Source organism: Pyrus communis, chromosome 2, assembly GCF_041283825.1.
Source record: "Pyrus communis isolate YQ-2024b chromosome 2, ASM4128382v1, whole genome shotgun sequence".
In the NCBI taxonomy this organism is placed as follows: Eukaryota; Viridiplantae; Streptophyta; class Magnoliopsida; order Rosales; family Rosaceae; genus Pyrus; species Pyrus communis.
This window is the reverse complement of record NC_142566.1, coordinates 19160073-19187428: the sequence shown is the minus strand read 5'-3', so window position 1 is coordinate 19187428 and position 27356 is coordinate 19160073. Positions and strand designations below refer to the sequence as shown.

At 37.7% G+C, this 27356-nt stretch overlaps 3 protein-coding genes and 1 pseudogene across 6 annotated transcripts; 2 read left to right on the top strand and 2 right to left on the bottom strand.

Annotated features, from left to right (window-relative positions):
* Positions 1 to 364: 364 nt before the first annotated feature.
* On the top strand, positions 365 to 5672 carry LOC137748511 (uncharacterized). Of its 2 annotated transcripts, none has more exons than XM_068488671.2 (10): positions 365 to 1011; positions 1088 to 1189; positions 1274 to 1319; positions 1407 to 1482; positions 1558 to 1927; positions 2743 to 2992; positions 3342 to 3584; positions 3665 to 3784; positions 4530 to 4985; positions 5333 to 5672. In XM_068488671.2, exons 1-9 carry the CDS (start codon positions 940 to 942, stop codon positions 4976 to 4978), a joined length of 1728 nt encoding a protein of 575 aa, XP_068344772.2. In that variant the 5' UTR covers positions 365 to 939; the 3' UTR covers positions 4979 to 4985; positions 5333 to 5672. The 2 variants fall into 2 exon arrangements, with proteins under 2 accessions (XP_068344772.2, XP_068344773.2); XM_068488672.2 differs by having other exon boundaries at positions 5249 to 5672.
* A 301-nt stretch (positions 5673 to 5973) lies between these two features.
* Positions 5974 to 6937, bottom strand: LOC137747840 (F-box/kelch-repeat protein At3g06240-like; annotated as a pseudogene).
* A 6973-nt stretch (positions 6938 to 13910) lies between these two features.
* LOC137748844 (uncharacterized) lies at positions 13911 to 17733 on the bottom strand. 3 transcript variants are annotated; one of them, XM_068489034.2, is made up of 4 exons: positions 17603 to 17733; positions 17379 to 17486; positions 15551 to 16554; positions 13911 to 14193 (listed from the first exon to the last, which is right to left on the bottom strand). In XM_068489034.2, the coding sequence occupies exon 3, from the start codon at positions 16529 to 16531 to the stop codon at positions 15614 to 15616; it is 918 nt and encodes a 305-aa protein (XP_068345135.2). In that variant the 5' UTR covers positions 16532 to 16554; positions 17379 to 17486; positions 17603 to 17733; the 3' UTR covers positions 13911 to 14193; positions 15551 to 15613. The 3 variants fall into 3 exon arrangements, with proteins under 3 accessions (XP_068345135.2, XP_068345134.2, XP_088541688.1); XM_068489033.2 differs by having other exon boundaries at positions 17392 to 17486; XM_088685562.1 differs by lacking the exons at positions 17379 to 17486; positions 17603 to 17733 and adding an exon at positions 17119 to 17244.
* Positions 17734 to 24889: 7156 nt separating this feature from the next.
* LOC137748638 (uncharacterized) lies at positions 24890 to 26704 on the top strand. The gene is made up of 3 exons (XM_068488803.2): positions 24890 to 25431; positions 25516 to 25645; positions 26155 to 26704. The coding sequence occupies exons 1-3, from the start codon at positions 25039 to 25041 to the stop codon at positions 26379 to 26381; spliced, it is 750 nt and encodes a 249-aa protein (XP_068344904.2). The 5' UTR covers positions 24890 to 25038; the 3' UTR covers positions 26382 to 26704.
* Positions 26705 to 27356: the final 652 nt, after the last annotated feature.

Genomic DNA, 27356 nt, shown 5'->3' with positions numbered 1-27356 from the left:
AGTGGTTTGTGAATGGGACTTGGATTTGGTGCCTACTTTCTCGGTTCGAAGTTTGGCTTCCTCTGAGGATGTAACAGTGTGGTCTTTGCAGCTGGAGATTAGGGTTTTTATTGTTTGTTTCATGCAACCTTCGGGCCTAACCTTGTGTGATCCTTTCGTTGTATCTTGGGTTGCCGTTTTCATTTTGCTTGGGCCTGTTACTTTATTTTTAGTTGTTTACCCAGTTCTTTTTGGACCTTATACTAGTTATTAATGTAATGAAAGATATCTTACTTAATCAAAAAAAAAAAAAAAAAAAAAAAAAAAAAGTGGGTAGTTGCTCACCCTTGGCATTAAATGAGTCTGCCCATGACCGGAGACAATTAGAGACGACCACCTCCTTAGTAAGGATTTCTTATTTGCTTGTTTGAGAAATTTTTTTTATAAAACAGATTTACCGTCGTTATAGTGTCTCGAATTACTAATACAATAGCATTTGTAAGACTCACCAAATGGTCTTGTATTAGTAGCCAGAATTGCAATGGTAACAACGTTCCAATTCCACTGTTTATTTTCCTACTTTGTTGGTGGGTATCTGTTATTTTTTCATCTTTCTTTTTCTAAATTTCACCTTTTTACTTGATTTGTTTTCTTCTTTCTTCCATGGACATCTCCTGTATTAATTTGTACCGGTACAATTAAAAACCTTTTCGCCTATTGCTACGAAAAGAGTTGTTTACTATGCCCACAAAATGTTTGTTGAAATGCCTAAATGAAAAAAGGGAAATGTCTTTGGGGCTTTTTTACTCGTTATTCTTAACATACAGGGATTAAGTCCAGTTAATTCAGTACTTAAATAGTCCAAGTCAGCCTACTACAAAAAGAGGGTTGCCTCCAAATTCATTCCCTTCCTCCCTCCCTCCCTCCCTCCGATCCCCTCGCAGCTTTGGTTCCAAAACCATGAGAGAACTCGTCACTCTTCAAGTTGGAAGCTTTGCAAACTATGTGGGCTCCCATTTCTGGAACTTCCAGGTACTTCTACAGCTTTGCCCAAAAACCCATTAACTGTTTCTTTCTGCAAATTTCTAACATATTTATATGTTTGAAGGATGAACTACTCGGGTTGGCGGAGGACGCTTACGCCGACCCGGTGTTCAAGAATCAGTCTTTGAACATGGACGTGCTCTACCGCTCTGGTCAGACGCACCAGGTTTGCAGATATTTTACTTTTTCAATTGTTTTGCTTCTGGTTCACCTTCTTACTTAAGAGACTCGTGAATTTTGACATGAACAGGGCACTGTGACTTACACACCCCGCCTCGTTTCGGTTGATCTTCAAGGTACGTCAAAAATTTCAGTTGGGTTTGTGTATTTGTTGGCCTAGAATGTATGCAAGTGTAAATTTTCATTCTTTTTGCCTGTTGCAGGGTCCCTCGGGTCTTTGAGTTCACGCGGCACGTTGTATAATGAGGGTTCATCTGCATCATCAAATATTTTCACATGGTTAGACCCTTTTGGATTTGGTTTTTAAAAACTTGTGCATAGATGAATTTAGATATCCCCTGGACCAATGTGCAGGGGTGGTAATGTTTCTACTCAAGCCGCTGAGCCTCATAAGAAGAATTTGTTCTTACAAAGTTTATACGAGGAAGAGCAGGGGGATTTTTTGACTCTTCAAAATGGTGTCAATGGTGGGGAGGAGAGTTCTCGAAGCGAAATTCATGACAGCGAAATAGTGGAGAGTTTAGAAAATGGGGTCCAGTACTGGACTGATTTTTCAAAAGTTCACTATCATCCCCAAAGTTTATATGAATTGAGTGGTTTGTGGGTGGATCCTCAGAAATTTGACAATTACGGGATTGGAAGAGAATCCTTATCTGCGGGTTTACAGGGAGAAGAAGTTAGTGAGAGGCTTCGCTTTTTTGTAGAAGAGTGCGACCATATTCAGGTATATTTTTGTTGTACAAACCATTCTCCTATACTTTGATCCATTTACAATTTTTTTCTTGGCTTAGTTTGTTTTGGGGAGGGGATGAGTTTCGATCTAAAGCTGTCGGTTAGTGCTAGTCGAGTGAGTTTTGTTTTCTTAGGTAAGGCGCATGAGATGCCTACTTTGGTATATTAGCTACTACCCCAACCCTGTTTTCTGTTATGCATGTCTATTTCATTTATGTAGATGCTTAAGTCGGAAGGGCTGGCAGTGTTCAACAGTGAATTTGTTGTGCTTCTGAAATTTTTATTCAACTTATGGTATTATAGATCATCACATATTTCTGATATTACTTTCCTTTTGTTTTATTGGTCTTCATTAAGTATTCATCTGCAATACATCCAATTTTTGTTGTGAAATATACTTTAGAAGTACTATTTTCTATTAATCATGTACTTTATTTTAGCCTTGAGAAAGCCAAGACTGTCCAATATGGTGTATTAGTAATGTCTTTCTAGTTATATGGACAAATGTTAATTTGATTGAAACATCATCCATGACAATGACCTGTTCATTGTCCAAACTACATGAGCTATGTTTACATGGACAATTGCCTGTTTTTGTTTTTGTTTTTGAGATTGATTGCTGCACTGGCTAATATTGACTTTGAATAAATCTTTCTTAGCCTTTTAAACATCAAGAGTAGAAGTAATATCCGTATTTTCAGTTTCAAATGAGCTTCTAGTGCTCCTTTTTGGTATAAGCCTCTCAATGTTGGGGTTCAACATGAATATTGATTTAATGTATAACCTTGAGTCTTTGTATTTTGACAGGGTTTTCAATTCATCGTTGATGACTCAGGAGGTTTCTCTCCTCTAGCTGTGGATATTCTGGAGAGTATTGCAGATGAATACACAAATGCTCCAGTGATGCTTTATGCTGTGCGTGGTTCAGGTTCTTCCATGGACCCCAGAAGCCAGAAGCAGAGAGTCAGTAGGAAGCTTCACGATGCAGTTTCGTTTTCAATGCTGTCATCCTTATGCAAACTGATTGTTCCAGTCGGGCTACCCTCATTGAGTACAAGTAAGAAATTTTCCACTTGTCGAATGTATTATTCATACAATTGATTTTCAAGACTCTTCAGATTCATTTTACATGTTGCTCCAACATTGTGATTGGAGGGCCTTTTTTCCCCTCGGATGCCCAGTGTCATCCTATTTATCATGATGAAATCATTAATATTCTTCTTAGGTGGTTAAATAGCCCCTCAAAAGAGTATTGGCATAACTGATATGGAAGCTAGGTTTAAAAGCTTTATTTTGAACCAATGGTTTGCTATTTGGTTTCTATGGTCAGTGTAGATGCTCCCTTACTTTCTCTGTTCCGGATAAGTTTTCTTGTGGACTAATCATCTTTTCACTTGATTTCAAAGGCAAAGCTTCAAACTTTCTCAGCATCAATGATGAAAAGCCTTATCACTGCAGTGCAGCTTACGCTGCCACCCTACATTCTGTTAGTCTCCCTTTTCGAATGGAACCACTTGGGCCCACTGGAGACTCATCTTATGCTTCTGGTGCTGCGACTGTTAGTGAGGTTGTGCAAATCTTATCAGGGCAAGCTAGGCAAAATATGGTTGCCATTCTGGATGCTGCAATGCCATCCCCTTCTTTAGCTGGTATTTATTTTAATTGATTTTCGTATCGGTCCCTCAATTAACAGCAGTGATTTTGGTTAATTATTTGGCATTTTAAACAGAGAATTCGCTTGGTGAGACTTTATTAAGGAATTTGCAGCCATTGACACCAGAGACAGCAGAAGATGTCGAGGACTTACAGTTAGTAGAATCCATGACAGTCCATGGGGCCCTAGGATCAGGTACATTTTAGACCAGTAAAGCATCAGTTTTTCCTTATTATGTCTTCTTTAGTTTCCTAGAGAACATTAAGGATAGTTCATATTTTGCGCTTCTGGCTTATCGTTCAATGATCATATTTTCTGAATATGAAATTTAGTGAACGCTCTAGTTGCCTTAGTGACTAGAGCAGTGTAACTTTGGGTGTTGGCATTAAATAGAGCTAAAATCTTAAGGCTATATGCTTTTTTTGTTTGGGCGACATTTTATTCACTAGTAATCAAATCTGGTGGTATCTGTTAACTGGAACTCGGGAGGGGCTTAAAACCATCTATCATAGGTTACAAGATATGTGTGCCCTGTATGGTACATTACAAAGAACTGTTTTAGTTCCTGAATATGTATTCCCTGGAAAAACCATCCCTAAAAATGTCCACTCTGGTGATAACTGTAGTCCTTTTCCATCTTATTCTTGTCATTAGTTCACTGTCATTTTGATTACATTATGAATCATTTGTGCATTTCATTGCAGTATAATGTATACGTAACTTGTTATTTCAGAGGAAATATGAGTTTAGTGCTTGTGGAATTGCAAAGCCTCTCATTGTTGAAACTTAAATTTCCACTCTTTTGATATGGTACCCGAACAAATTAGTTTGACAACTGATGGTGTGAGTTTGGGAGGGGGAAAAAGGGTATGAAATGTACCATTGGACTGGTGTGGACTGGATGCTTATTATATTTTAACTCATTGTTTGTGTTCAACAGGAGGTCATCGGGCATCAATTTCTGAAGTTACGGATACAGTTCATGCTGCCTATGAGCATGCAATAACAAGGCCGATGTTCTGCCATCTGTCAGTGGCTCAATGTCCTCTTCCAATACCTTTGCCTTTTCCTTCAATCTTTGGCAACCTTGTTGGCCAACATGGTGAACTTTTGAGCACGCCAATTGTTGGTTCCCCATCAAGGGGATCAATTGATGTTCATTCCATCCCTATGGCAGCTAGACTACGGTCTAGCAGTGCCATCTTGCCATTTTTGGAGAATAGATTGGGTGGCCTTCATAGCTGTGGGATTCCCAGAGGAGCACCTGGGGCGGAGTTAGTTAGAAGTTGGGGCTTTGCAAAGGATGAATTAGAAGACATGGGTGAGATGCTGTTTAAAATGATTGCGACACTGGATCCACATTCTCAACTGTCATCTGATTCAGATTAATTTTCCGGTTAGTGTCCCTATGCCTCTCTCCTTTCCATTTATTCTTTGTATATTATACAAGTGACAGTCGTTGGTCAATCATAGCACCTCTTGAGTCCTTCACCTTTACTTAATTGGATTTCCTTTACCTCTTAGTTTTGCTCACTCAATTCTTCGGGCCGCCCTGGTATTTGCTAATATTTGTTTAGTTTCTATAATCGAAATAAAAAAGTCGACCAACCATATCTATATGAATTTGACCAAGTTATAATGATAATGATGCATGTGCAGACATGATTCAACATTTTAGGGGAGTTGAATGTGAAGCTTTCTTTGCCTGGGGGAAAGCAACTACTAACGCGCAATTTTACGCAGGTGGAGATATGTGGAAGTGCGGAAAGAATGGGTTTGACATGGCTGGATCTGGAAACAGAGAGAGAAAGAGCTGTACAAGCTGTCAATTTGTGGTGAAAGTCAAAGATGTATGTTCGAAACTCGGAATACAGGGCAAACCGGTAAAGGATGAGAGACCAACGAGCAATGAATTTCTATACTGCTGAATATTTTGAGTTAATCATTCACATTGTCTTGTTTTCTGCTCCAATATATATGGGAAGATCTGTGTGCCTATGTAAAATCTTTGTAGTTTTTACGTTCGGTTCTAAAATTATGTGGATATAATACTAAGACGTTTCATGTCGCAACTCTTAGAAAAGACTTAAGAGTACTTGGATTTAACGGAGGACATGACACAAAACTGAATGCAATGGCGTTCTAGGATTCATATAGCCGACCCCACTTAGTGGGAAAATGCTTTGTTGTTGTTCTTGTATCGCTTTTCATTTTCATGGACAAGTATTTGGACACAATGCCACCAGTTACGTAGTTGAAGTTCAATAGTATCTATAAACATGTTAACAGTCGATTTGTTTGTCGATATTAAGTGGTTTCGTTTACTACATGAGAATTGATATAGCTACTAGACGGTATGGGAGAAGTAATTACTTTGTTATTTGCTAGAAGCTCGTCGAAATTGTGGCAACCATAAGAAGCTCGTCGGTATTCCAAAATGTGAATGGCATTCCAAATCCGGCAATTGGTATGATGGTCAAATGTTTTGTCCAAGAACCCTTAACGCCCCCAAAGTTGAAATCCATTTTCCGCATACCAATGGATTTACAAATCCCACTTTCTATGTGAAAAGGAAAAAAGAGCGACGGATTCATTCCACACTGTCTGGCTCACATAACATTCGTTTGTACCTTGTAAACTATCCGGCACGGATACGTCGGAAAATGATTCGTCATCGATGTTGAACGAAGGGATGATTTTCTTGTGTTCATCTACGGTTTGTTTGAACTCATATTATACACATCTGCCGTGCGAAGGTGAAACAAAATCCAAAAACCCCTCGAAATGCATTACGATTCTAACAACTTTGTAGTCTCTAGCTTTTCGATCGTAGCCAAATCCCACAGCTACTCCTGTGGACTGCAATATGTTCATTTCTTTCGGGGGAGGGAGATGAAGGCACGACTTGGGAAGAAGCTTGGATTCCTTTAGCGCCGCATTGCATAGAAAAACCTTTTTTCGGAGTAACCCTTTAGGCATATAATTCCCTGACAATGGCCTGCAAAGTCCAAATACTCATGCCTTAGCCCTCAAGACAATGGAACATTGAGGTCGAGATCTTGAAGGTAATAGACATCACTATCGTTGTCATTGCAAAGATCTACAAGCGACAATTAAACTTTGTTCGAGTCATCGTTGGTTTCATTGAGGATGCAACACTTGGAAACGATGTAAATTGTTGTAGGTGGATGAAAATCTGTTGTCTCTGGATTCGGAGAGGTGTACATCCACAAAGCTAGGGTTGTCGCCACGATTTTACGAGCGCATCTGAATGGCAATAGAGATTTCGGAGGAAGCCATGACAAGATATGCAGCACCATTTCTTCTGGTTTTGCAAAAGTCTGCCATTTTCTGAGAAATGACAAAATAGACAGAAGAGCAAATCCCAAGAACAATACTGCAAATTAAACGTATACAAAATAAATCTAGAAATTTGAAAAAAGTGGTTACTCTTTTTTATTTCTTATCAATTCAAGGCAAAGCAGTGTGTACATCTCCTTGCACTCGAGTTGAATCTCTCTACGTGTAGTAGTTTAGAATAGAAATAAAAAAACTATTTTAGCTTTCAATGCTTTGAAATGAAGCCAATTGATTGTACAGAGGAAATCCAACTGGTTTGTAGCTAGAAATGAAATTTGCGGATAAAAAACTGTTTATGGTAATTAATTTGTTTATCTTAATTGTAAATATTTGTTAGTACTACTTTAACTCAGTTGAGGACCTTGGAAATATTTTTTGAGAAATTAATCAAAATAATTATTTTTCAAAATCCCAATTGCTAAATGATCAGTTTTTAAGTATATCGTTGAGCAATTCATCGATTGAGAATTTGAGAGAATCACTATTGAGATTTCAATATCCCAATTGCTAAAATAATTATTTTTTAAAATCCTGATTGAATACACATTGAATTTTAGGGAATTAAAAGAATTAAAATCCGTCAAAATCCCAATTGAATACACCCCCCTGATTTCTAATCATTTGAACCAACTTTCCTAGATTGTTTTGGTTGTGTAGAACCAATGAATCAAATCCCAATGAGATTTTTCTTATGAAATGAATCAAATCGGGTCTTTTTTTCTTCAGAATTAACTGGTTTCGAACTGATGGACATCTACACCAAAATTTCAGTTCAATTATGATGAACATCAAAATTTTAATTTACACATACAAATCTCTGCTACTGCTAGAGTTATGGCAGAAATATTGCTTGTAGAGGTTTCTTGGGCTCTACGGTTCATAAAATATGCCTCCGGCTGCTGCTCCATGAAACTAAGCGTCCGCGACGCAATTGCCGCCACCAATTTTAAAAATCTTTTGGTTATTTTTCACGTGCTTCAAATGCGTTTACACATACTTAATTTTGACGGAAAATCTCATAAGGTTGAAGTAAAGAGTCGATACTCCATATTTCTTAAATTCCTATTTATAAATTTTTAATTTAATAAAGATAAAATTCATTCATGTGAAACGAGATCACATCATCACGCCATCTAACGTTTTAATCAGTCAACTTGATTCTTAATATAATCCTATCCTTGTCAAATAAAAACACAAATGAATCGATCGAGGAACAATAAACTCATTCTTCCAATTACTTTTAAACAGTTAGCCGACTAAAGCGATAAAGGAAATTGAAATTTCACCATAAACTCAATTGATAATATGGAGAATAGTTCAACTTCTTATAAGTACACACAAAGTGTTTCTTAATGGGTGACGTGGAGCATGTGTGATCCTTGAATTTCACACGTATGCCAAACTACTATGATACCATGAAAAAAAGTTGAGATTCACTATAAGATAAATTGGTAATATGAAAAGTAGCACAACTCCCTATAAGTTTGGTGTTATATCATTGTCCTTTTTATAAGAAGAAAAACTGGTTTCTCATGAACGATAAAGATTCACGAACACACACAATCTAAGTAAATTATCAAAATTGGTTATCATCGTGATTTTCGTGTGATCGTTGGGTTTAAATTCAAATATTTGAGATAATTTTGTGTGAAACCAATTTTTCTTGAGACAGTATTCTATCATTCAATATATAATTTTTCCTTGGATATAGTATTGGTCAATCCTTCCTCGTGTGGAAAACTTATTTTCTATGTTATTGTTGGGGCTCCTATGCCTCTGAGCTGTTTTGACGTAGTTTTTTTTTATTTTTTTATTTTTTTATATCGTTCCCTTTTTTTGTTCGAAACGCCTTTGTTAAACAAAAAATAAATAAATAAAAATCTATAATATTAATAAGTTAATATAATAGAAGCAGTGGCGGAATTAGAATTTTAGCTCAGGAAGGTCACAAAAGTCTCACCCTAAATTGCTCTCCTGATCAATGAAAAATAAGGATTTTTCGTTTCCTAAGCTGCCGACCACCATCATTTGGGTTAGGCTTGTCATCCTCTTCCTCAACTAAACCCCATGTCTAGTATTATGACTCAGATTCAAAACAAAATTCCTTTTCAGCGGAAAAGAAAGGAAGGAGGATGGGAATAAAAAAAATAAGAAAAAAAGAGAAAGCATAAGTAATAGCATTAAAATACTTCAAGGAATAAAATAAAAGGATAAAGCAAAATTAAAATAAAAAACCAGCACTCTCAAAACACTCAGTGACACATGTTAACTACATAATAGCCACCAACGTTAAATCAAACTTGTGAAGGAAAAAGAAAAGAAAATATTTTGGCTGGACACTAATGCCATGAAAAATCTTAAGAAATCAGAAGAATAACTCTAATTTTTTATGTGTGAAAACAGTGGTAAGATATGACACATCCCGACCGAGATCAGGGCATGCTGGCCGTCACGTGGAAGTGACGTAACCATGTGCACAGTGCGGAAGCTAATAAATAAAAATAAAAATACGAATAAAAACAAACCTACCTATACACAAAGTAAATAACATACATGTGCAAGCGCAAGTGTGAAAAACAAAGTTCAGAGCACAAAAGACCTAGTGCAGTCCGGGAGAAACAACACTAAATAAACACACCCAAAGGCGGTCCTACACTGGTGATAATCCGTCAAATAGGCCGGGAAATTCCTCTGGGGAGCCACCAAAAGTGCTAGCCAAACTAGAACCTAGAGGGGCGCAAAACAGAAAGCGTGAGTGGGCAAAAACAAAGCTTTTCAAAAATCATTTCATAAACAAAGTTCTAACCCCTCGCCGTAAAACCTGTATACTTCCCAGAAAAATAGAATATATACATATATATAAATCATGCTCGGAAATATGCCATGCCAAATGCCTCGAAATAAAATGCAAGTACTCAGGTAATGCCAAACAATGCCATGTAATCTGTCAGCCGGAGTCACTTAATGTGACTTGTACGGCTGAATATAGAGCTCAAATCTCTAACTCACTAACTCTACCTGCACACGAGTCGGAACCACCTAAAGTGGTCTGTACGACAGGACTGGGTGTATAATAAGTACGCTCAAGTGCTACGATCACGTGAAGACTGGGTGAATAATCGCGGGTCACCTACGAGTCGGAACCACCTAAAGTGGTCTGTACGACAGGACTGCGCACCTAACTTGGATCCAAGATGAGCGTGTGGTGCGGGAGGTGAACATCACGTGAAGGACTGTGCCCAACTCTGGGCGGGAGCACTAACACCGGGGGTGCAGGTTATGAGCTCTTTATGCATCTCAAATCATTACTGAACATAAACATAAACCATAACTTACCTGGTACTTATCTGTGCGTCTGCAACACCAACACACATATATACATGCAACTAATAATGCATAATTAAATGGGCAAACATAATGCATGGCATATAAACGTATAAACATTTCATTCACTTTCTAGGAAAAACATAAGTATATAGGTATATACGGAAAACCAAAAGGGTCGTAACCCCCTTGCCTCAAGTGACCGCGCTCGTCCTCTGGATAGGTCTCACCTATATGCAAAACAACTATAAATACGTTAATTTTAAAGCACATAACCAACATTACGAAATAATTTCTCATACAATGCTCAAATGGGGTGTATGAATACACCAACGTGATCTACTCAACCTTATGAACATCCCTATATTTTTAAAATAATTTTTCGACGCCGCACGCGCAGGCACGTGCCTGGCACACTGACGGCGTCAGTTAACACCGTCAAGAATATTCCGTTAAATCTAACTAATGTCGTTAATGCCGTTAGGAATATTCCGTCCAAACTGACGGAATATTCCGTTATCTTCTCCGGCCAAACTCTGGCGCCATCGCCGGCGCTGGAAAACCGGGAAATTTTCTAAACTTGATATCTCACTCGTTTTTCAACCAAATTTCACAAAATTGGTACCAAAATGAAGCTTACAACAAGAGGAACAAATCCATACCACTTTCAAGCACTAAAACCCACAGAAACTCGTCGGGAAAACACCACCAACTCTGGCCAAACCTGCAACTCACGATCCCAACGTCCAAAACCTTCAAACGAACCACCTCGAGCCTCCTAAGGACCTCACCAAGCTTCCTACAAGCTTGAAATTCCAAAAAACACAAGAATTAACGTGTGCATGAACAGTGACCAAAATCGGGGATCTCGAGTTCGACGTGAAAACGAAGGTATCCTTACCTGAAATGGGTATGGTTGAACTCCTAAGGACCTCATGAGCACAAATATGTAGTTTGTTTCCTCGATCCATGACGATTTCAAGGGTTTGTGGTGTTGTCCGTAAGAAAAGGATAGGAAAGGGAGAGAGAGAGTCTCGGAACAGGGTAGAGAGAGAGAAATGAGCAGGGTATGTGTGTGGTCCAACATCAACCAATCAAAACCCAAAAACGACCACACAACGAAACAACCATACTAGGGGCAAAACCATCATTTCACCCCTATGGTACGAAAAATTCGGAACGGACTGTCACAGATAGATTTGATACCATTTTGGTCCTTACATGACTTCGCCCATGAATGGAAGTGAAAAAAAATGCTAAACTCCAAGTGTAGAAATCATTATCCAAATTTCTTTTAGGAAATGAGAAAAGAAATTTCATTTAAGCAACTATAGTTTGTATACAAAATTAAAAACAAGGGAATTAGAAAAGAAATTTCATCTGGTCACTTGTTATGTTCTGTCTAATCATTAGTTAGTGCGTGCAACCTCAAGTGATTTTTTTTTATTTTTTTAACAAAAAATATTATCTACACTAAGAGGAGGGGGTTGGCTTAACCTCATAATGGGCTAGCAATAAAATGTGATTCAAATTCACCGTTAGCAAAATTCTAACAAAGTTGATCAAAATGACTATAGTTACATATTTTGATAAGTTGAGGAACCAATAATAATAACTTTTTAATTGAAAGACTATTATTTCAATTTAATTAAAATTAAGAAACTATTATTACAATTTCCTCTTAAACTAATATGAAATTGGCACCTGTGCAAGTTGAACGTCTTTGTTTAAAACGAAGGTAATTAAACTGTCACAGCTACCAGAGTGAGCTTTACAGTTTTACAGGGGCAGCTGTTTCTGTTTGCCTGTCTTGTCCAAAATGCATGGCAATGGCATGCACTTTCATGCACCCAATAATATTTATTTTATTGTTTGAAAGGTCGTCAAAAGACTTTTCACCTACTTTTAATCTGGTTTTAGCAAGTCAAATATAAAGCGGTGAAAGCATTGTGGTCGATCACCAACTGCTGGCTTCAAAGTTGAGGCCGTGATCAAAGTGGACCCACCGCACAGTTTTTCTTCTTCCTTTTCCATATCTTCACGTCTGTACCGTCTGAACACACATTACATTATTTATGGAAAAGTTGTGATGGACGTGTTAATTCCTATAAAGCTAGCCCTAATCCCCATATCATACATCTCTTTGGTTGACCTCAACTTTTCTTCAGAATGCTAAAACAACTCTCTATGAACCTTTTCACGTACTATTTGATACCTCGCATTGCTATCTCACAGTTCTCTATGAACCTTTTCACGTACTATTTGATACCTCGCATTGCTATCTCACAGTTCTCTATGAACCTTTTCACGTACTATTTGCTACCTCGCATTGCTATTTCACAGTTTATTGGTAATTTACTTGAAGTGATAAAAAATCATGAAGAGTCTCACGTTTGAGAGAATCCTACTAGAATTTCTTCCTTTTCTTTCTTGGAGAGAGAAATCATTTAATCAGTCTTTCAATTAGTTACTTCAAAGTTCAAACAACCACCAAGACACGTGTGTGCACAAGTTTAAAAAAAAAAGAGCAATGAAGATTATTTGCTTAAAAACAAGACTTGCAAGTAACACTAATTATTATAAGCACTTTAAAATTCTCATTTTGCCTTTCTCTCTTTGTTTAGTTTTAAATTCAAAGAGTGCTGTTGACATTTTAAGAGTGCAAAAAGCGGCTATATATATATATATATCTCAAAACAAAGGAAAGGTTGAGTGCAAAATGACTATTAATAATAATTTTCTTATTTCATTAAAAAATTCTTATTTAAATTTAAAATGAATAGTGTGAGTGTAAAGTCACTATAAAATATATGTTAATTCGTTCTGATAATAAAGGAACTTCTCTCTTAAAAAAAAATAATAATAATAAAGGAAGATCTAATTTGACTAGTTGGAGATAATTAAGTTGGATTCAAATACCCAAAAAAAAAAAGAGGCATGTAACGTGAAACCCACATGTCCACAATGCACATTTAATTATGCAACACAAACCAAATCCATGCTATAATATTTTGACCACTAGTTCAACACAATTATCAGTTTTCCAAGGCTGAAACAATATTAAGTGGGAAGTTCACACACAAAAATTAATAACAATGACACTCATCAAATTCATAATAGAGATGGTAATGTGTTGAGTCCTTGCATGTCAGTATGAGTTCAAACCTCATCAGTGACTAATATAACATCTAAATATAACAAAATCTACCGTTTGACAAAAAAAAAAATAATAATAACAAAATATATGGTAATTATTTTAAAATAATATAAATCACTATCAATATGTAAGAGTTAAAATAATATTAATATAATGGTACTACTAATATGTATTAGCAGTGACGGATCCCGAATTCGGAACATTGGGAGTCCCAGACTCTTAAGGTTTTTAATAGAAATAGGCAAAACAAATTTAGTTGTTCACAAAGGCATTTCAGTACATCTACCACTGACTACTACTGTAATGATAACAATGAAAGTTAAATATTTTTTTTAATATTCTGCACTAATCTATGCTAATAGCTAATAGAAGGAAAAGCGTTTTGAACCTTGCAATGGGTTGGAGGTAAATGCCCTAACCTCCAAGAGGGTCCACCGCTTACAGTAAAATTAAATATGAACTTAACAGCGAGAAACGAGAAACGAGAAAAGGGCAATAGATAATTCCAGGGGTTCAAATTTACATGTTTGAAAAGAAAAAAGAAAGGGGATGAGTATTGTCCTCGATCACTACTAATTAAAAGGATAAAAACTGTACTCCCCAACATATCACTGCAGATCCCTACTACTTTTCGAAATGTCTCTACTCTGCAATGAAAAGTAGTCTCTCTCCTTCCTCAAAACTCAAAACTCAAAACTCAAAAAATGATATCTCTCTCTCTCTCTCTCTCTCTAGATCTCCAGTTGTATGCAGACGATATGAACTGCATGAAAACAACAAGAAGCAAAATATAAATTAGGATATCACCTTAAAAGCCATACAAGCACGCACTCTTTTCATGAAAAAACGAGCATGAATTCTACGTCACATATCATTTTTGAGAGAGAGTAATAGAGAGAGAGGGGGGGGGGAGGGGGAGAGGGAAAGGGGCATTTTTTGTCATATTCGATAAAGAGGGAAGAACAATCGAAGCAGATAGTGAAGATCGTAAATAGTGCTGAGTCTGTCAGCGAAAAATGCCTTGAAAAAACCAGTCAGTCAGTTTTCTAAAGAGTCAAACGACGACGCAGAAGAAGAAGGCACAGATACATACATACATGTTTAAATTTGTTTTCAATTTCTCTTTCAGATTTTGGACCATCAAAACAACACCATGCAATCAATGCGTGCACCAGATTAGCCCAAACAAGCATCGCCATCAACTGCCACTATATATATATATATATATATATATATATATATATATTATTTTTTTTTCTGACATAAAATATTACCCCAACAAAAAAAAAAAAAAAATATATATATATATATATATTGATTCATGAGGAAGGAAAGGGATGTCACGAAAGGTGGGGAAAGTGAAATCTCAGATGTTATTGATGATTATCAAGAGAGAGACATCCCTGGCTGTGAAAAGACAATAATTCCCTCAAACCTAACCAAAACCCTTTCTCTGATTCTACTATCTCTCTTTGCAATAAAGAGTAATTTTTCCTTTCCACAATGTTGCCCTTTCCGTGAAAATACAAACCCTAACCCTATGTCCACACAAACCAAAACCATCACAACATTCATAAATGCAAAACCCTAATGTCTCCAAGGAAAAGGAAACTCATCTGAGGCGCTTTTTTAAACCAATCACACAGTATAAAAGTTAAACCCCATCATAACACTCATACATTGCCAAAACCTAATGTACAAGGAAGGAAACCTATCTATACTCGGGGAAATGCTAAAGTGGCGGTGTTTTAAACAAGGGAAATTAAAAAATGATGTTTGTTTAAAATATTCACGTAACAATGTATTATTGACTCAAAAAATCATCACATGCAAGATAATAAATGCCTAAGTACAAAACCCCAACAAAACCTCATGAAGGATACTTACCTACCCTATTATATGTCAATATGATGATATTTTAAATCAATCACGCATTGTTATATTTCTAAATTTTTTTTTCACATAAAGTAGTGCGACGTTAATGTGAGATACCGTGACATCTTCATGTGCAAGACCATAAACCAACAAACAATTAGAGCAAGAATTAATGAATATGAAATGTACGGATTTTCATTTCAAAAAAACAAAAAGAACAAACAAAGGAAGGAGGACATGCATACCTAGAATGAAAATTAGTTGAATGAAAAAGAGGGGAAGGCAGGGAAGAGCTGAGGAAAAACCCATCAACAAGAGGGACCCACACTCCTACCACCACCTTCCTCGCCCGGAACGGGTTTTGCCTGCAGCTGGGGTTGCTGGGATTGCTGAGCCTGATGGTGCCCTTGCGGCTGTTGGGTTTGGAGCAACAGCTGAGCCTGAAGCTGCAGCTGGTGGCGGTGATTATGGTGAGGGTGCTGCGGCTGAATCTGGTGGTACGGACCGCTATCAAACCCAAGAGCCAAAGACGGCAAAACAGCGTTGCCCACCGCTCCCGCCATCTGACTGAACCCGCTCAAATGGTCCTGCGCCTGCTGCTGCATTGCCTGTTTACTCTGATCAAAACTCCTGAACATCTCCTGCTGCTCCCTCGCCGCCACGGCCGCCGCCAACTGCTGCGCCTCGAAAATCTGTTGATGCTGTTGCTGCTGCTGGGGATCTCGAACCATCAGCTGACCGGAAGCAGCCGCAGTCGGAATGCCCATCATCGGAGACATGCTGTACGGCGGACCGGCCGAGGAAGAAGAGTTTCGTTGGAGCTGCTGAGCCATGTAAGTCGGCGGCTGGAGAATGGAGAGCATAGCTTGTGGGCCTATGTAAGTTGCGAGCTCCTTTTTGGCATTGAAAAGGTCCGCCTGGACTTGCTTCAGCTGCTGCTGGAGGAGGGAGATGAGTCCGACGCAGCCATAGACAGGGTCCCGGAGGCGGGCCTCCGCCTCGTAGGCCAGGGAGTTGACAGCGTCATCGCGCTGAGAAGCGCTGAGCTCGTTGAGGATCTTGGCGACATTGCTGGCGCCGAAGACCTTGTGGACGTTGGCAAACCTTTGGGGGTTGTCAGGTGGGAAGTAAGGCGCGAAGACGCACTCCGGCGTGCACTTCCGCCGTAGAAATTTGCACGCTGCGCACGGAGAGTTTGAAGACGACGACATTGAGGACGACGACATTATTTTAACCAAATTTAACCAAACTGCAACGAAAAAAAAACCCAGAAACCCAAAACGATTAAATTATTACAAATCCATCCCACAAGTCAATATTTGATAATTTGACACAACAAAGGGAAGACAAATGGACTTTGCACCAAGGACAAAAACTTTAGAGAGAGGGAGAGGGAGGAGAGAGAGATTCATCTTCTCTAAAATAAGCATCGAAATGTGAGAAAATCAGAGAGGGAAATGAAAAGGGGATTTTTCATGGAAGCTTCACAGAATTTGGAAACCCGACATGATACCATATAATCGAACAGTTTCTTCTAACCAAAGCAAAGCCATAATATTGTTAAGAAATTATTTTTCCTTTTATTTTTTCGGAAGAAGAAAACAAAACCGAAACGAATCGTTTTCGAGAATCAGATGATCATCGAGTGTCGAAAGTGCAAAAATTGCAGATACTGTCAAAGAAAAAAGCTTCAACAACAATGGCTTCCTTTACACACTGCACTCAGAGAGAGAGTGAGAAAAAAGGGGAGGGAGAGAGAGCGACAGTGGAACGGAAAACAATGAAACGAGAGCTAATTCGCTGTCAATTTTACCAGAAATGTAAAGGAAAACAGCCAAACGGCGTCGTCGAGAAGAAGCCTTCTCTCTCTGAGAAAATACTCCACTGAGTATTTGTTTGTTAAGTGTTTGCGTTTATGCCTGACACACGCACACTCTCTCTCTTCATCTCTCTCTCTAGATTCCATGGCCAAGAAAATGCAAGAAAAACTCAGATCCGCGTAAACGACAACCAATCTGCAAAAACCGAATCGGAAAAAACGACGACAAAAAACTCAAAATCCACGAATCTAACCTTTATCTTTTACCTTCGATTTTTAACCTAATCAGCAGAGATTGCTCCGATCACAGTCGACGGCTCTGCCCTCCCTCTCCCCCCAAGCCGTCAAAGTCCATCAAACACCTGCGGTACGACAAAAAACCAGAAACAAACACTGACATCAGGAAAAGCGACGCCGTTTCGTCGATAGAAAAATGGAGAGCGGAAGGTTGGAAGAAGAAGAAGAAGAAGAAAGAGACCTGTGAGAGCGAGAGAGAGCGCTCGATCCGATCTTCGCAGGATCCCAAACAGAAGCAGCAGAGAGAATGGAAAACACAAATTTTATTATTTCGAAGATATGAGGAAAGAATGAAAAATTAAAACTATATAAAATAAAAAAAATGATGAGAGGAGAGAGAGAGAGAGAGAGGGAGAGAGAGGGAGGAGAGAGAGAAGGGTTACCAGTTACCACGGCGTCGACGTCAAATATTTTTTTATATGCGTTATGTGGTTGTGGCCGTTGATGTGAGGAGGGAGGTGCGGGGACCGTTGGATTGGGTTTGGATTTTTTTTGGTTTTTTATGTGATATACCATTACTGACGTTTATAATGAAGGACATGTCATTCTGAGCGACCATTAAGTGCCTCCCCTGAGTTTCCTCTTTGTCCCTGTACTGTCTGCGTCGATTGTCGATACTACCCCTGTTTGGACGCTTTGCTTGCCTTGGTTTTCAATGCATGCCTTCTAATTACCTGAATACCCCTCCCTCTCTTTTTGTCATTATTTTCTACCATAAAAATAGAAAAAGATAGTTCACTCGCTGGGATATACCTCAGTTAATTAAAGTAGAGTTTTTTTTTTTTTTTTTACTGTTTATTTCAAATTTTACAATCCTGTTTGTGCCGTAATTATTTGACTAAAGTAGTGTGTTTTCATTGTGTACGCAATTTCAAATTGCCTCGTTTTCACACGCACGCACACGTAACTTAAAGTTTGATTAAAATTTCTCTTGTAGAAGAAAAAATTGATTAGTTCTTATTATTGGAAAGTAATCTACTCTTAAATCCATAAATGACAAAACAAAATTTTATAATCATTCCTTCTAAAAAGTCTTGAATAATTACCATGTTGACTAAGCCCAAATGAATAATTGCACAGACTGGTTGCTAAACTAACTTGCAACCTATAATTACAATTAATTAGTAAATTAGTTTGGTTTTTCTTCTTTTGGAATTAAGAAAATTAATGGTTTAAATTAGGAAAATAGCTGGATAAGGTATGCAAACTTTGAATTTCAAATACCCACATCCATCACGATCATCTTAGGTTTTTTGTTTTCTTGGACAATATCACTTGTTTTCTTTTTGAAGGGAAATATCACTTGATTTCATTTTGTTTTCTTTGTCAATTATATTATGTTTCCTAAAAGAATAGTGAAGGCAAGTTTAATTAGACTTGTAGAGTATGTTTGGTTTGCGGGTTGTGATAGGTTGTGACCAATTAATGGACTTGAGTTCAATTTTTTATTTGTTGTATCAAAATATGGGATGGATAGGAGTAAGACTGTACATAATGAGTTATGAATCCATAATAAAGTGAGATACAACTCAATCTCATTCAATCCACCAAACTGATCTATATCGTTTAACTCAGTTCATTTACAATAGTATGGTGAAAACTCTATTCGCGCTCATGTGGAGGGACCAATAACTAAATATTTATTTTACATATTACATATCATATTCGGACTGCATTAGTTGTACATTAATGGGTCACAAGCTTAAAATTTTGAAAATAAATGCCAATGGGCATATAAGTAATTACACACCAGAGCTTGCTCGCGTTTGAAGCTTTTTTTTTGGTTGAATTGCGTTCGGAGCATAGTTATCCATTTTACAGCACCAGCACGTCCGGATACCATGTGCCTTAACCATAGCCAAGGTAATTTACCAAATTACCACTCTTCTCTGCCTCCACTCTTACTCCACACCCTGCTGCAACGAAAATGATCATTTTCTGATTCCTTCATTCTAATTTATTAAGTTTTAAGATTCGAACTATTGAAATTTAATCAAATTATTAAAATTATTATAAGTTTTAAAGTAAGTTTTTTTTTTATTTTTTATAATTGTTGAATCAAATTTTAATGGTCTGAATCTTCAAATTTAATGAATTAATAAAAAAGAATCGGAACGAAATTACTTTCCTGCTGCAACAACTTCGTAAATTGACAGTTGTCTCTCTCAGCTGAACACCGAGGGCGAAATGGTAAACCCACACTCCCCCAGCACATCGTTTATCGATTCGCCCATTAATACCCCTTCCTTTCCATGCGTCAGCAGCGCGCACGAGTTTCGAGAGAGACAAATGGGTGGGATGGAAGGGGATGACCTGCTATTGCCGGTCAGCCATCAGTCCTCCTCCGTACGGTCAGAGTGAGGCGCAATGCACAGTCGTTTTGATGGCCTTTTTCATTCATTTCGACGTGACCAAACCTTAAGCTTCCCCCGAAGGACTGATGGGTGGTTCCGTCCTCAGCCGTCAGGGACTGTCACCGCCCCCGGCTAATCACGTCGTTCCCCTTGACTGCTCTACCCGGTCAATTAATTGTTTTAATTAATTAAATTAGTAGTAATTATGTTTTTGTATTTCGAGGCTATTAGGAGTTAAGAAAACTTCGAGTGTTTGCGAGTCCATACGAGTCAGCATGTGACCAACCCCAGTACTATCACGGTGTCACCTGATGTCCTTATTTGAGTCAAAACATGGCGCCACGTGTACTTTCTGAAGTAGCTGTTTGTAAGTTGGTGGTGAATTGTCATGTACCAATTTGAAAGTATATAAAACCTTCTAAGTTTTGCTATTTACACATTTATTTTTATCTTTTAAACATTATTTTTTAATTTTGAACCGTTGTATCGAATGTATCAAAAAAGATAAATAGACAAATAGTGAAAAATAAAAAAAAGTTTGTGAATAGCATATACAATCTCCATTTACCGAGGGACAAAGAAGAGGATCACTTTGTAATAAATTTATTATGAAGGGACCAAATGTTAACATTAATCTACATTTACCTAACTCATCCCAATCGGACCTTGGTTTTCTTAAGCAAATACTCATTTGTTGTAAGAAAAGGTATGCCACAACTTTAACTTGTCTCACTTCAGCCATCTCTGCATATTCGAAGAACTTCTCACACTCCGCAAGCCAATCTAAGAACTCTTCAATCGATAAATTTCCATTGAAAGTGGAAATTTCAATTTTGTTTTGGTTTCTTCTCGTGGGCTTTCAGGGATGGTAGGGATAACGTCATCTTCAGAATCTGAATTACCATTAGGGAAAACTCTTACTTGCTTGTGTGCTGCAACTAGTTTGCGAGCACGAACAACACGTTGAGCACCGCCTACTGCCAAGCCTGCAATCATCTCTCTAATTTCAGCATGAGAATTTTGCATTGTATGATTGATGAAACTTCCATAGCCACAAGCTCTCGACTCACATCTGCGAAACTTGTGATATTAGGATTGGTTCTTGCTTCGTCTTTAGCCATCAAATAGGAAAACGGGGCTTTGATGGTAGCTAACATAGCGGAAGTTATAAGACAAGGGATCACGAACGGTCTCCTTTGAAAGAACTCTGGAATTCCAGTAGTTGTGAGAGAAACTCTCGTTTCAGAATTTGTATTGATTCAAAACTATCCATTACAAAGCAAGTGAACATATTATAAGGACTTGTTTCAAGAAAATGAAAAGACAAGCAACAATAAATCCTCATTGATCAGGAAAGACACTCTAAATGACTAGGGACGTTTCTAAACTGTTCGCATCATCAAGCAGTTTTTGTATGCTTACATCACAACACCACCTTTGTAAATTACCATATGCTGTAAAAAAATTTGCAATAGACTAACCGAACTTCACGGGTGTCTAATTAGCAATTTTGTTCATTTGCCTCTATCTTATTTTCTGATAAGATCATGTGACAAAAACACTTGCCAAAGGCTAGTTGGTGATATATACCAAACATGGGGGAATGTACAATGGGATTAAGATGATCTCAGATTCAAGGTTGTCTTAGGATCATCCAGAGCTTAGGAAATATATACATGTGAAGGTCTTTCGATGACTCTCTGAATGTTTCGTACGAGTCTCTTTTATGCCTACCAAGTGTCTAATGTAATGCATACTAGTCTCGACAAGTTGCGTCGGCAACACTCAACAAATTCTCCCGATATCACTCATTGGATTGCTTCAACATATGTCGATATCTGTTGACATATGGACAACATGGTTTGACTGACGACAACAAGTTCACCAAGTGTTTGTGTCTGAAGTTAAGCAAATGTGGCCTCAAATGCTGAGGTGGTGGAGAAGATTTATGAGTGGGGGCCACCAAGAGTGAGACAAAAGGGAGGGAGGGAAGAAGAGGAGAGTGGTGGTGGTGCCACCAGCACGTACGTAACTCTGAAGCCTGAAAGACTGGGGACCGCCTCATAAGTGTGGGATAAATTTACACAGCACGAGTACATTATTTTATTACTTTCCCGTGCCAATAAAATAAAAAATATATATAAATTTAATTTAAAATTGCTTTTGTTTTATTAACCGTGAACTTTCGTGTATTTATATCATATAAGTTGTTTTTTTTTGTCATAATTGCGTCTTGAGCAATTGCTTGCTCACAAACCCTTATCCGACCTCTCTCTGTCAATATTATCCCACTTCATAAAATAAACGATAATTTTTTAAAAATAAAATAAAAATATCTAATCGGATCTTCTCTCTATTTTTGTATTTTACTTCTTACTCTTTTTATCTTTTCAATTTTCTAAAACAACAAATCAAATTATTTTTTAATTCGTTCAAATCCTTTTCGTGTGGCATGAAAGCATAAATATTAATTTACTTATAGATTAAATAAAGCTTGGTGTAAACATTACCCTAGTATTTTTCTGATTTGTGGTGTGTACGCTTCGTTGGTAGTGATGATCGGTGCATGACATCATCTGCGGATCCAAAATTTATTTTTCTCCCAATCAATGTTTGTTTTATTTTTTTGACAAAAGGAGAATTAGAGCACGAGGAAATTATAAAAACGAGCGATGACGTCGATGAGGACCTGTAAATCTCTTTTTACTTGAACACGTCTTATATCCGGCCTTGTTTAAGAAGTACCTTTTTGACTAGAAGTATAAAGCTAAGGGAAGTGCTTCCGCAACTATTATACATGTTCCCTTTCATGTATGTAGTAGCCATTGTTTTCACATGTTTGTTTGCCAAAATGTTTTGGAGGAAATTGGCTACTCTTACCTCCAACGTCAGGGCACACATACAACTTCAAGCGGAAAGACTTACACGTGGCATATAATTGCCAACTGTTACCAATATGAATTTACAGATCGCGAATCAATGAAAACTGCTAGCAGCGGGGATTGAATTTGGATTGGAGGTTAACCACAAATTAATATGCCCTTACCAACTAAACCAATCCTCGTTGCCATTGTTTTCACATGTACGGTCACATAAAATAAAGATTAACATTAATTGTTCTTTTTAATGGTATTAAGTTGCACAAGCAATTGTAAACATGGTTTAACTATTGTGTTATCACATCAACACATCTAGATGAAAATGATGCCATATCTTCAATATCCTAAAGTTATATAAACTCTCTACTGGTCATTTTTCTAAATGAGGATGCAATCGGTTAGCTAATTTAGGTTATCCTAAGTTTTATTTTATAATTGGGTTCGTAATTTACCTTCTGATGTGGCTTTACGTTTTTTCTATGATAATCTTTACAATTAGAAAGTCAGAAGATATAAGAACCTCAAAACTTTTTTTTATTTTTTTTATTTTTTAATTTTTTGGAGTTCTTTACAGTTTTCTTTTAACATTAAAAAAAACATCCATACTTGATAATTTTCTTTGACATTTATCGTTAAAATAAAAACACGTAATCATCTCAGTCGTATTTATACTTTGAAGATGGTTCCTAGCAAAATAATCTACGAGAAACAAAGGAATCTCACTGAAATTTGATTAGAGCTTTGTGTTTTCCACTTTGCGTCCAAGTTTAAATTCTATTTTTTATGCAATTTTAATAATTTAGTGTAATCATCATATTATTTGTTAAAAAAAAAAAAAATCTATTAATCATTGAATGCGGCTAAAAGCATATATCATCACCTCAAAAAACTTTTTGTTGGTCCCATGCCCTGATTTGTAATGTGGAATACGAAAATTTGACTTGACCTAACATGATTTGAAAACACAAGAAAATTCCAAAAATGAAAAGAGAAAAAGGTACGTACGTCTGGAAATACAAAATTCCAAAAATAAAAAAGATAAAAAGGTACCTACTTGTGGATGATATGTCTATATATAATCATCTGAATTAATATTTTAATAATAATTCAATCATCAACGTTACGGTATATGATTTATAAAATTTGGTTTAAATAGTTAATATGTCAAGTACTACACATATATAATATACACACACACAAGTTCACAAGAGCAACTTAAATGGAATCCACCGTTACTTAGCATCGTAATCTAATAATATATTGTTGTGTAGGGAAAAATTTACGCATGACAACCAATCGTTAAACAAAAAAAATATTATCTGACGATGAACATATTTTGTGTAATTGTTAAGTTGACACGCGCACACCTGAATTGTATAGAATAGTAGGAGAGGGTGAGTTTGTGGGAATGGCAGACCAGCCCCTGAATCCGGATCAACCAATTTGTCTCACGCTCTTCGAAAATTTTACACAATTTACAATTTGATTGCTTCTTCTTCTCTCTCTCTCTCTCTCTTGTTGCACCCTTCCTGCTGTTGACTTTATTGTGGCTGTGGCCTTTGGGACGGTGGCCCAGAGCCGAAGGGTGAGAGGTTTATCACGTGCATGGATTTGACAATGGAATGCCAATCAATTTTTACTTCAGCATATGAAAACAAATGACCAGATATATATGTGTGTGTGTAAAATATTCTTATGCCACCATTCACAAACCTAATGCCAAATTTTTATTTATTGTACATCAATGTATGGTGTACACCTTTCTATTAGTTCATATTCACTTGTCAAATTTTGTTTGCATTCTTAAAATTAACGTTCAACTGTTAAATTTAGCAATGTATTTTAAATATTGTTGTGTACTTTATAATTATCGGTTTTTTTTCCCTCAATTCATTTAGTGAATTTGCAAGTTTTCATATCCCCTTTCCTTGTAGCACTTATCCCCACTGTATCATAAGGGTATGAAGAGATCTCAAATTCGAGTCCTCTCATAGTAGCGACTTGGGGGAGAAGATGGTAAGGGTATTGTTAAGGAAACAATATTTAAGAAGAGGTTGTGGTTGGCAATTTATGTGAGCTATGGTTAATATAACGAGCCTTATCTATTTGTGAAAGTACAAATCTTAGTCTCGTATACACGTAAATTGACAACATCGCGTAATAATGTGATAATCAGACAAAAAACCTTCTCATCCTCTATTTAAGAGACGGTAATTAGCGCCCACATCCCCCAAATTTGGAGACCCAATAAGTCCATTATTCAACGAGCCCACCACTCTGATAAGGCAAAGGTCATCTCTACCCAAAGGCCCAGACCCTTAAACCCCAAAACCCTCTGCGCAGAGACCAACACTCCCCTGCCCCCGCCCCACCCCAAAGCAAAAATGGCCAATCGGTGGCGCACAGCCGGCGGCAACTTCCGCGCGGTTCTGCAAAATTCTAGCTTCGGACCGCAACCTCCATTCTCATCATTCGCGGCTCTCTACCACACGATCCAAGCCATCCCTCGGGAGGTCACTGGCAACAGAGTCTCCGTCAAAGACAGAGCTCAAGGTCGAATCCCAGCCGTCGTGTTCTCCCAGCAGCTGAACCCTAGCAGTGCCGCCGCTCGACCGGTCGCCAGGAAGCAGTTGCTGACCACCGAGAGGAAGCAGATTCAGGCCATTCTCAAGTCGGTAGAATTCCCATTTTTCTGCTCCACTCGGTTCCCCCTCCAGATCCGAGCGGGGTCCGGGTCGTCGGATTTGCTCGAATCCAGAAATGTCATACCCATCAAGGCAATTTCTCATTTTCTTCGTCCATTTATAATATATATTGAAAATTTATGAGTGATTTGAATTTTGGGGTGTTTGATTGTGTAGATTCACAGGGACCAGGAGAGTGGGAAGATTCTGAATTTGGTGTTTGTTTGGGCGGATGAGGGCTCCGAGCTGAAAGTTGATGTCCCTGTTGTTTTCAAGGGTGAAGATGTTTGTCCTGGTCTCAAAAAAGGTATTTTAATTTTCTTTGGTTGCACATTGTTTGGTTTGTTTCATATCATTGGTAAACACAAGTTGCGTATTTGATCCCATAACCGTAACATTGAAGTTGGATTGTTTAGGAACAGGTAGAAAACTTGGTCATCGATGTGATACATTGCTTGATTTAAGGGCTCTTCTATCATCCTTTGTGCATCTATAGCGGTTGCGTATTGAAAACAAAATTGCAGCTGCTTATGTTGTTGTTGTTGTTCAGATTATAAGGATGTTTATTGTTAAGAGTTTTTCCTGCGCGTGATAGTTTAAATGATCTTGGGCCGCTCCACTCATTTCCAATGGGTATCGGGTTGGCTGCTCACATTCTGATATCTATAACCATGCGTGTAAAATGTTTAAAAGCTTGGCGTTATTGGAGCCCCTATTTGACATGGTTTTGTGCGTTCTTTAAAGACTGATTTGTTTTGGTTTAAGTATGATGGCATGCAAATGTGCACTGATTACCACATCTTCGTGCCAACACAGGTGGCCACCTGAACAAAATTAGAACAAGTCTAAGGTACCTCGGCCCAGCTGAGAACATTCCTACTAAGATTGAGGTGGATGTCAGCAATCTAGATATAGGAGATAGGGTGTTTATTCCTGATGTCAAGGTTCATCCTTCCATGAAGCTTCTAAGTAAGAACGAAACCATGCCTATATGTAAGATAGTTGCAACAATGTTGGAGAACCCAGAATCTGCAGGAGTTTAATCACCGAAGCACAGGTTTATGGCTTTCCCGCATTGGCATGAACCACGAGTAGAAGCAAGAAGTTTAATAAGTCTCTGATTTTTCCTTAAGGATACAGATTGGCCTGCTACCATATGCTGTGTGATACTCAAGTTGAAAAAGAATCGTGATTGGTTCGATCGTAATCAGCTGGATTTTGTTGTAGCATTCGCAATATGATCCATGTTTTGGTCACATCTGTGCTTTTACTATCTTTTAGAATTTTCGGTCTTGTAGCTCAGCTTCAGAGTGAAGTGGCTAAACAGAAGTTTACAGCACACAAGCGATATTGGTTAGTTTCTTTACGTTTCCCCCTTGTCCTTGGTTCGTCTTTCTTTTCGTACGTTATTCTAAAGTGCAGTAGAATGCCTGAACTTAAGCATACACATTTCTCTCTCTTATTAGCTAGGATGAAGGTTCTAGTCATGTCAAAACCACAAGCAATAAATTTCTGATCATCTGTGAGTTGAATAACAACAGGAGCCTTGAAGGCCTCTTGCAAATACCTTGCATTGCATTTCTGCGATCGACGGAGACAAAAAATGCCCTAGCAGAAATGCAATGCAAGGTTTACTTGGTGAACATGAAGGGGATAAGAGGCCTAAATGATATGAAATGGCTCAGAGGAAGGTCCTCTTCCTATGTACAAATAGGAACTTCTCTTTCCTACGCATCAAGTAACTCATTCAAGTCCCTGCAGTACTCCACTTTTTATTTATTTCAAAGTTAAGACAATCAAACGTCAATTTTATAATAAGGCAATTGACTAAAATCATCAAAATCAATTGTTGAAGTGATCAGAATCAAAACCAATTATTGAATCACAAATAAACGTCATAAATAAAAACCAATTGATCATTTTAAACCCGGCTTTTCATGAAGATTGAACTCATCCATTAGATTTTAGTGTGCTCAATAATTCTCCCTTGAGTACGAAAGGCCCCCAAAAGAGTGAAC

Excerpts from the sequence above, each read along its gene's own strand:
- LOC137748511 (XM_068488671.2), top strand. The coding sequence starts at position 940 with ATGAGAGAACTCGTCACTCTTCAAGTTGGAAGCTTTGCAAACTATGTG. Across the intron at positions 1,320-1,406 it reads CGTTTCGGTTGATCTTCAAG|GGTCCCTCGGGTCTTTGAGT; the intron begins GTACGTCAAAAA and ends TGCCTGTTGCAG. Across the intron at positions 3,585-3,664 it reads GCCATCCCCTTCTTTAGCTG|AGAATTCGCTTGGTGAGACT; the intron begins GTATTTATTTTA and ends CATTTTAAACAG.
- LOC137748844 (XM_068489034.2), bottom strand. The coding sequence starts at position 16,531 with ATGTCGTCGTCCTCAATGTCGTCGTCTTCAAACTCTCCGTGCGCAGCG.
- LOC137748638 (XM_068488803.2), top strand. The coding sequence starts at position 25,039 with ATGGCCAATCGGTGGCGCACAGCCGGCGGCAACTTCCGCGCGGTTCTG. Across the intron at positions 25,432-25,515 it reads GAAATGTCATACCCATCAAG|ATTCACAGGGACCAGGAGAG; the intron begins GCAATTTCTCAT and ends TTGATTGTGTAG. Across the intron at positions 25,646-26,154 it reads TTGTCCTGGTCTCAAAAAAG|GTGGCCACCTGAACAAAATT; the intron begins GTATTTTAATTT and ends GTGCCAACACAG.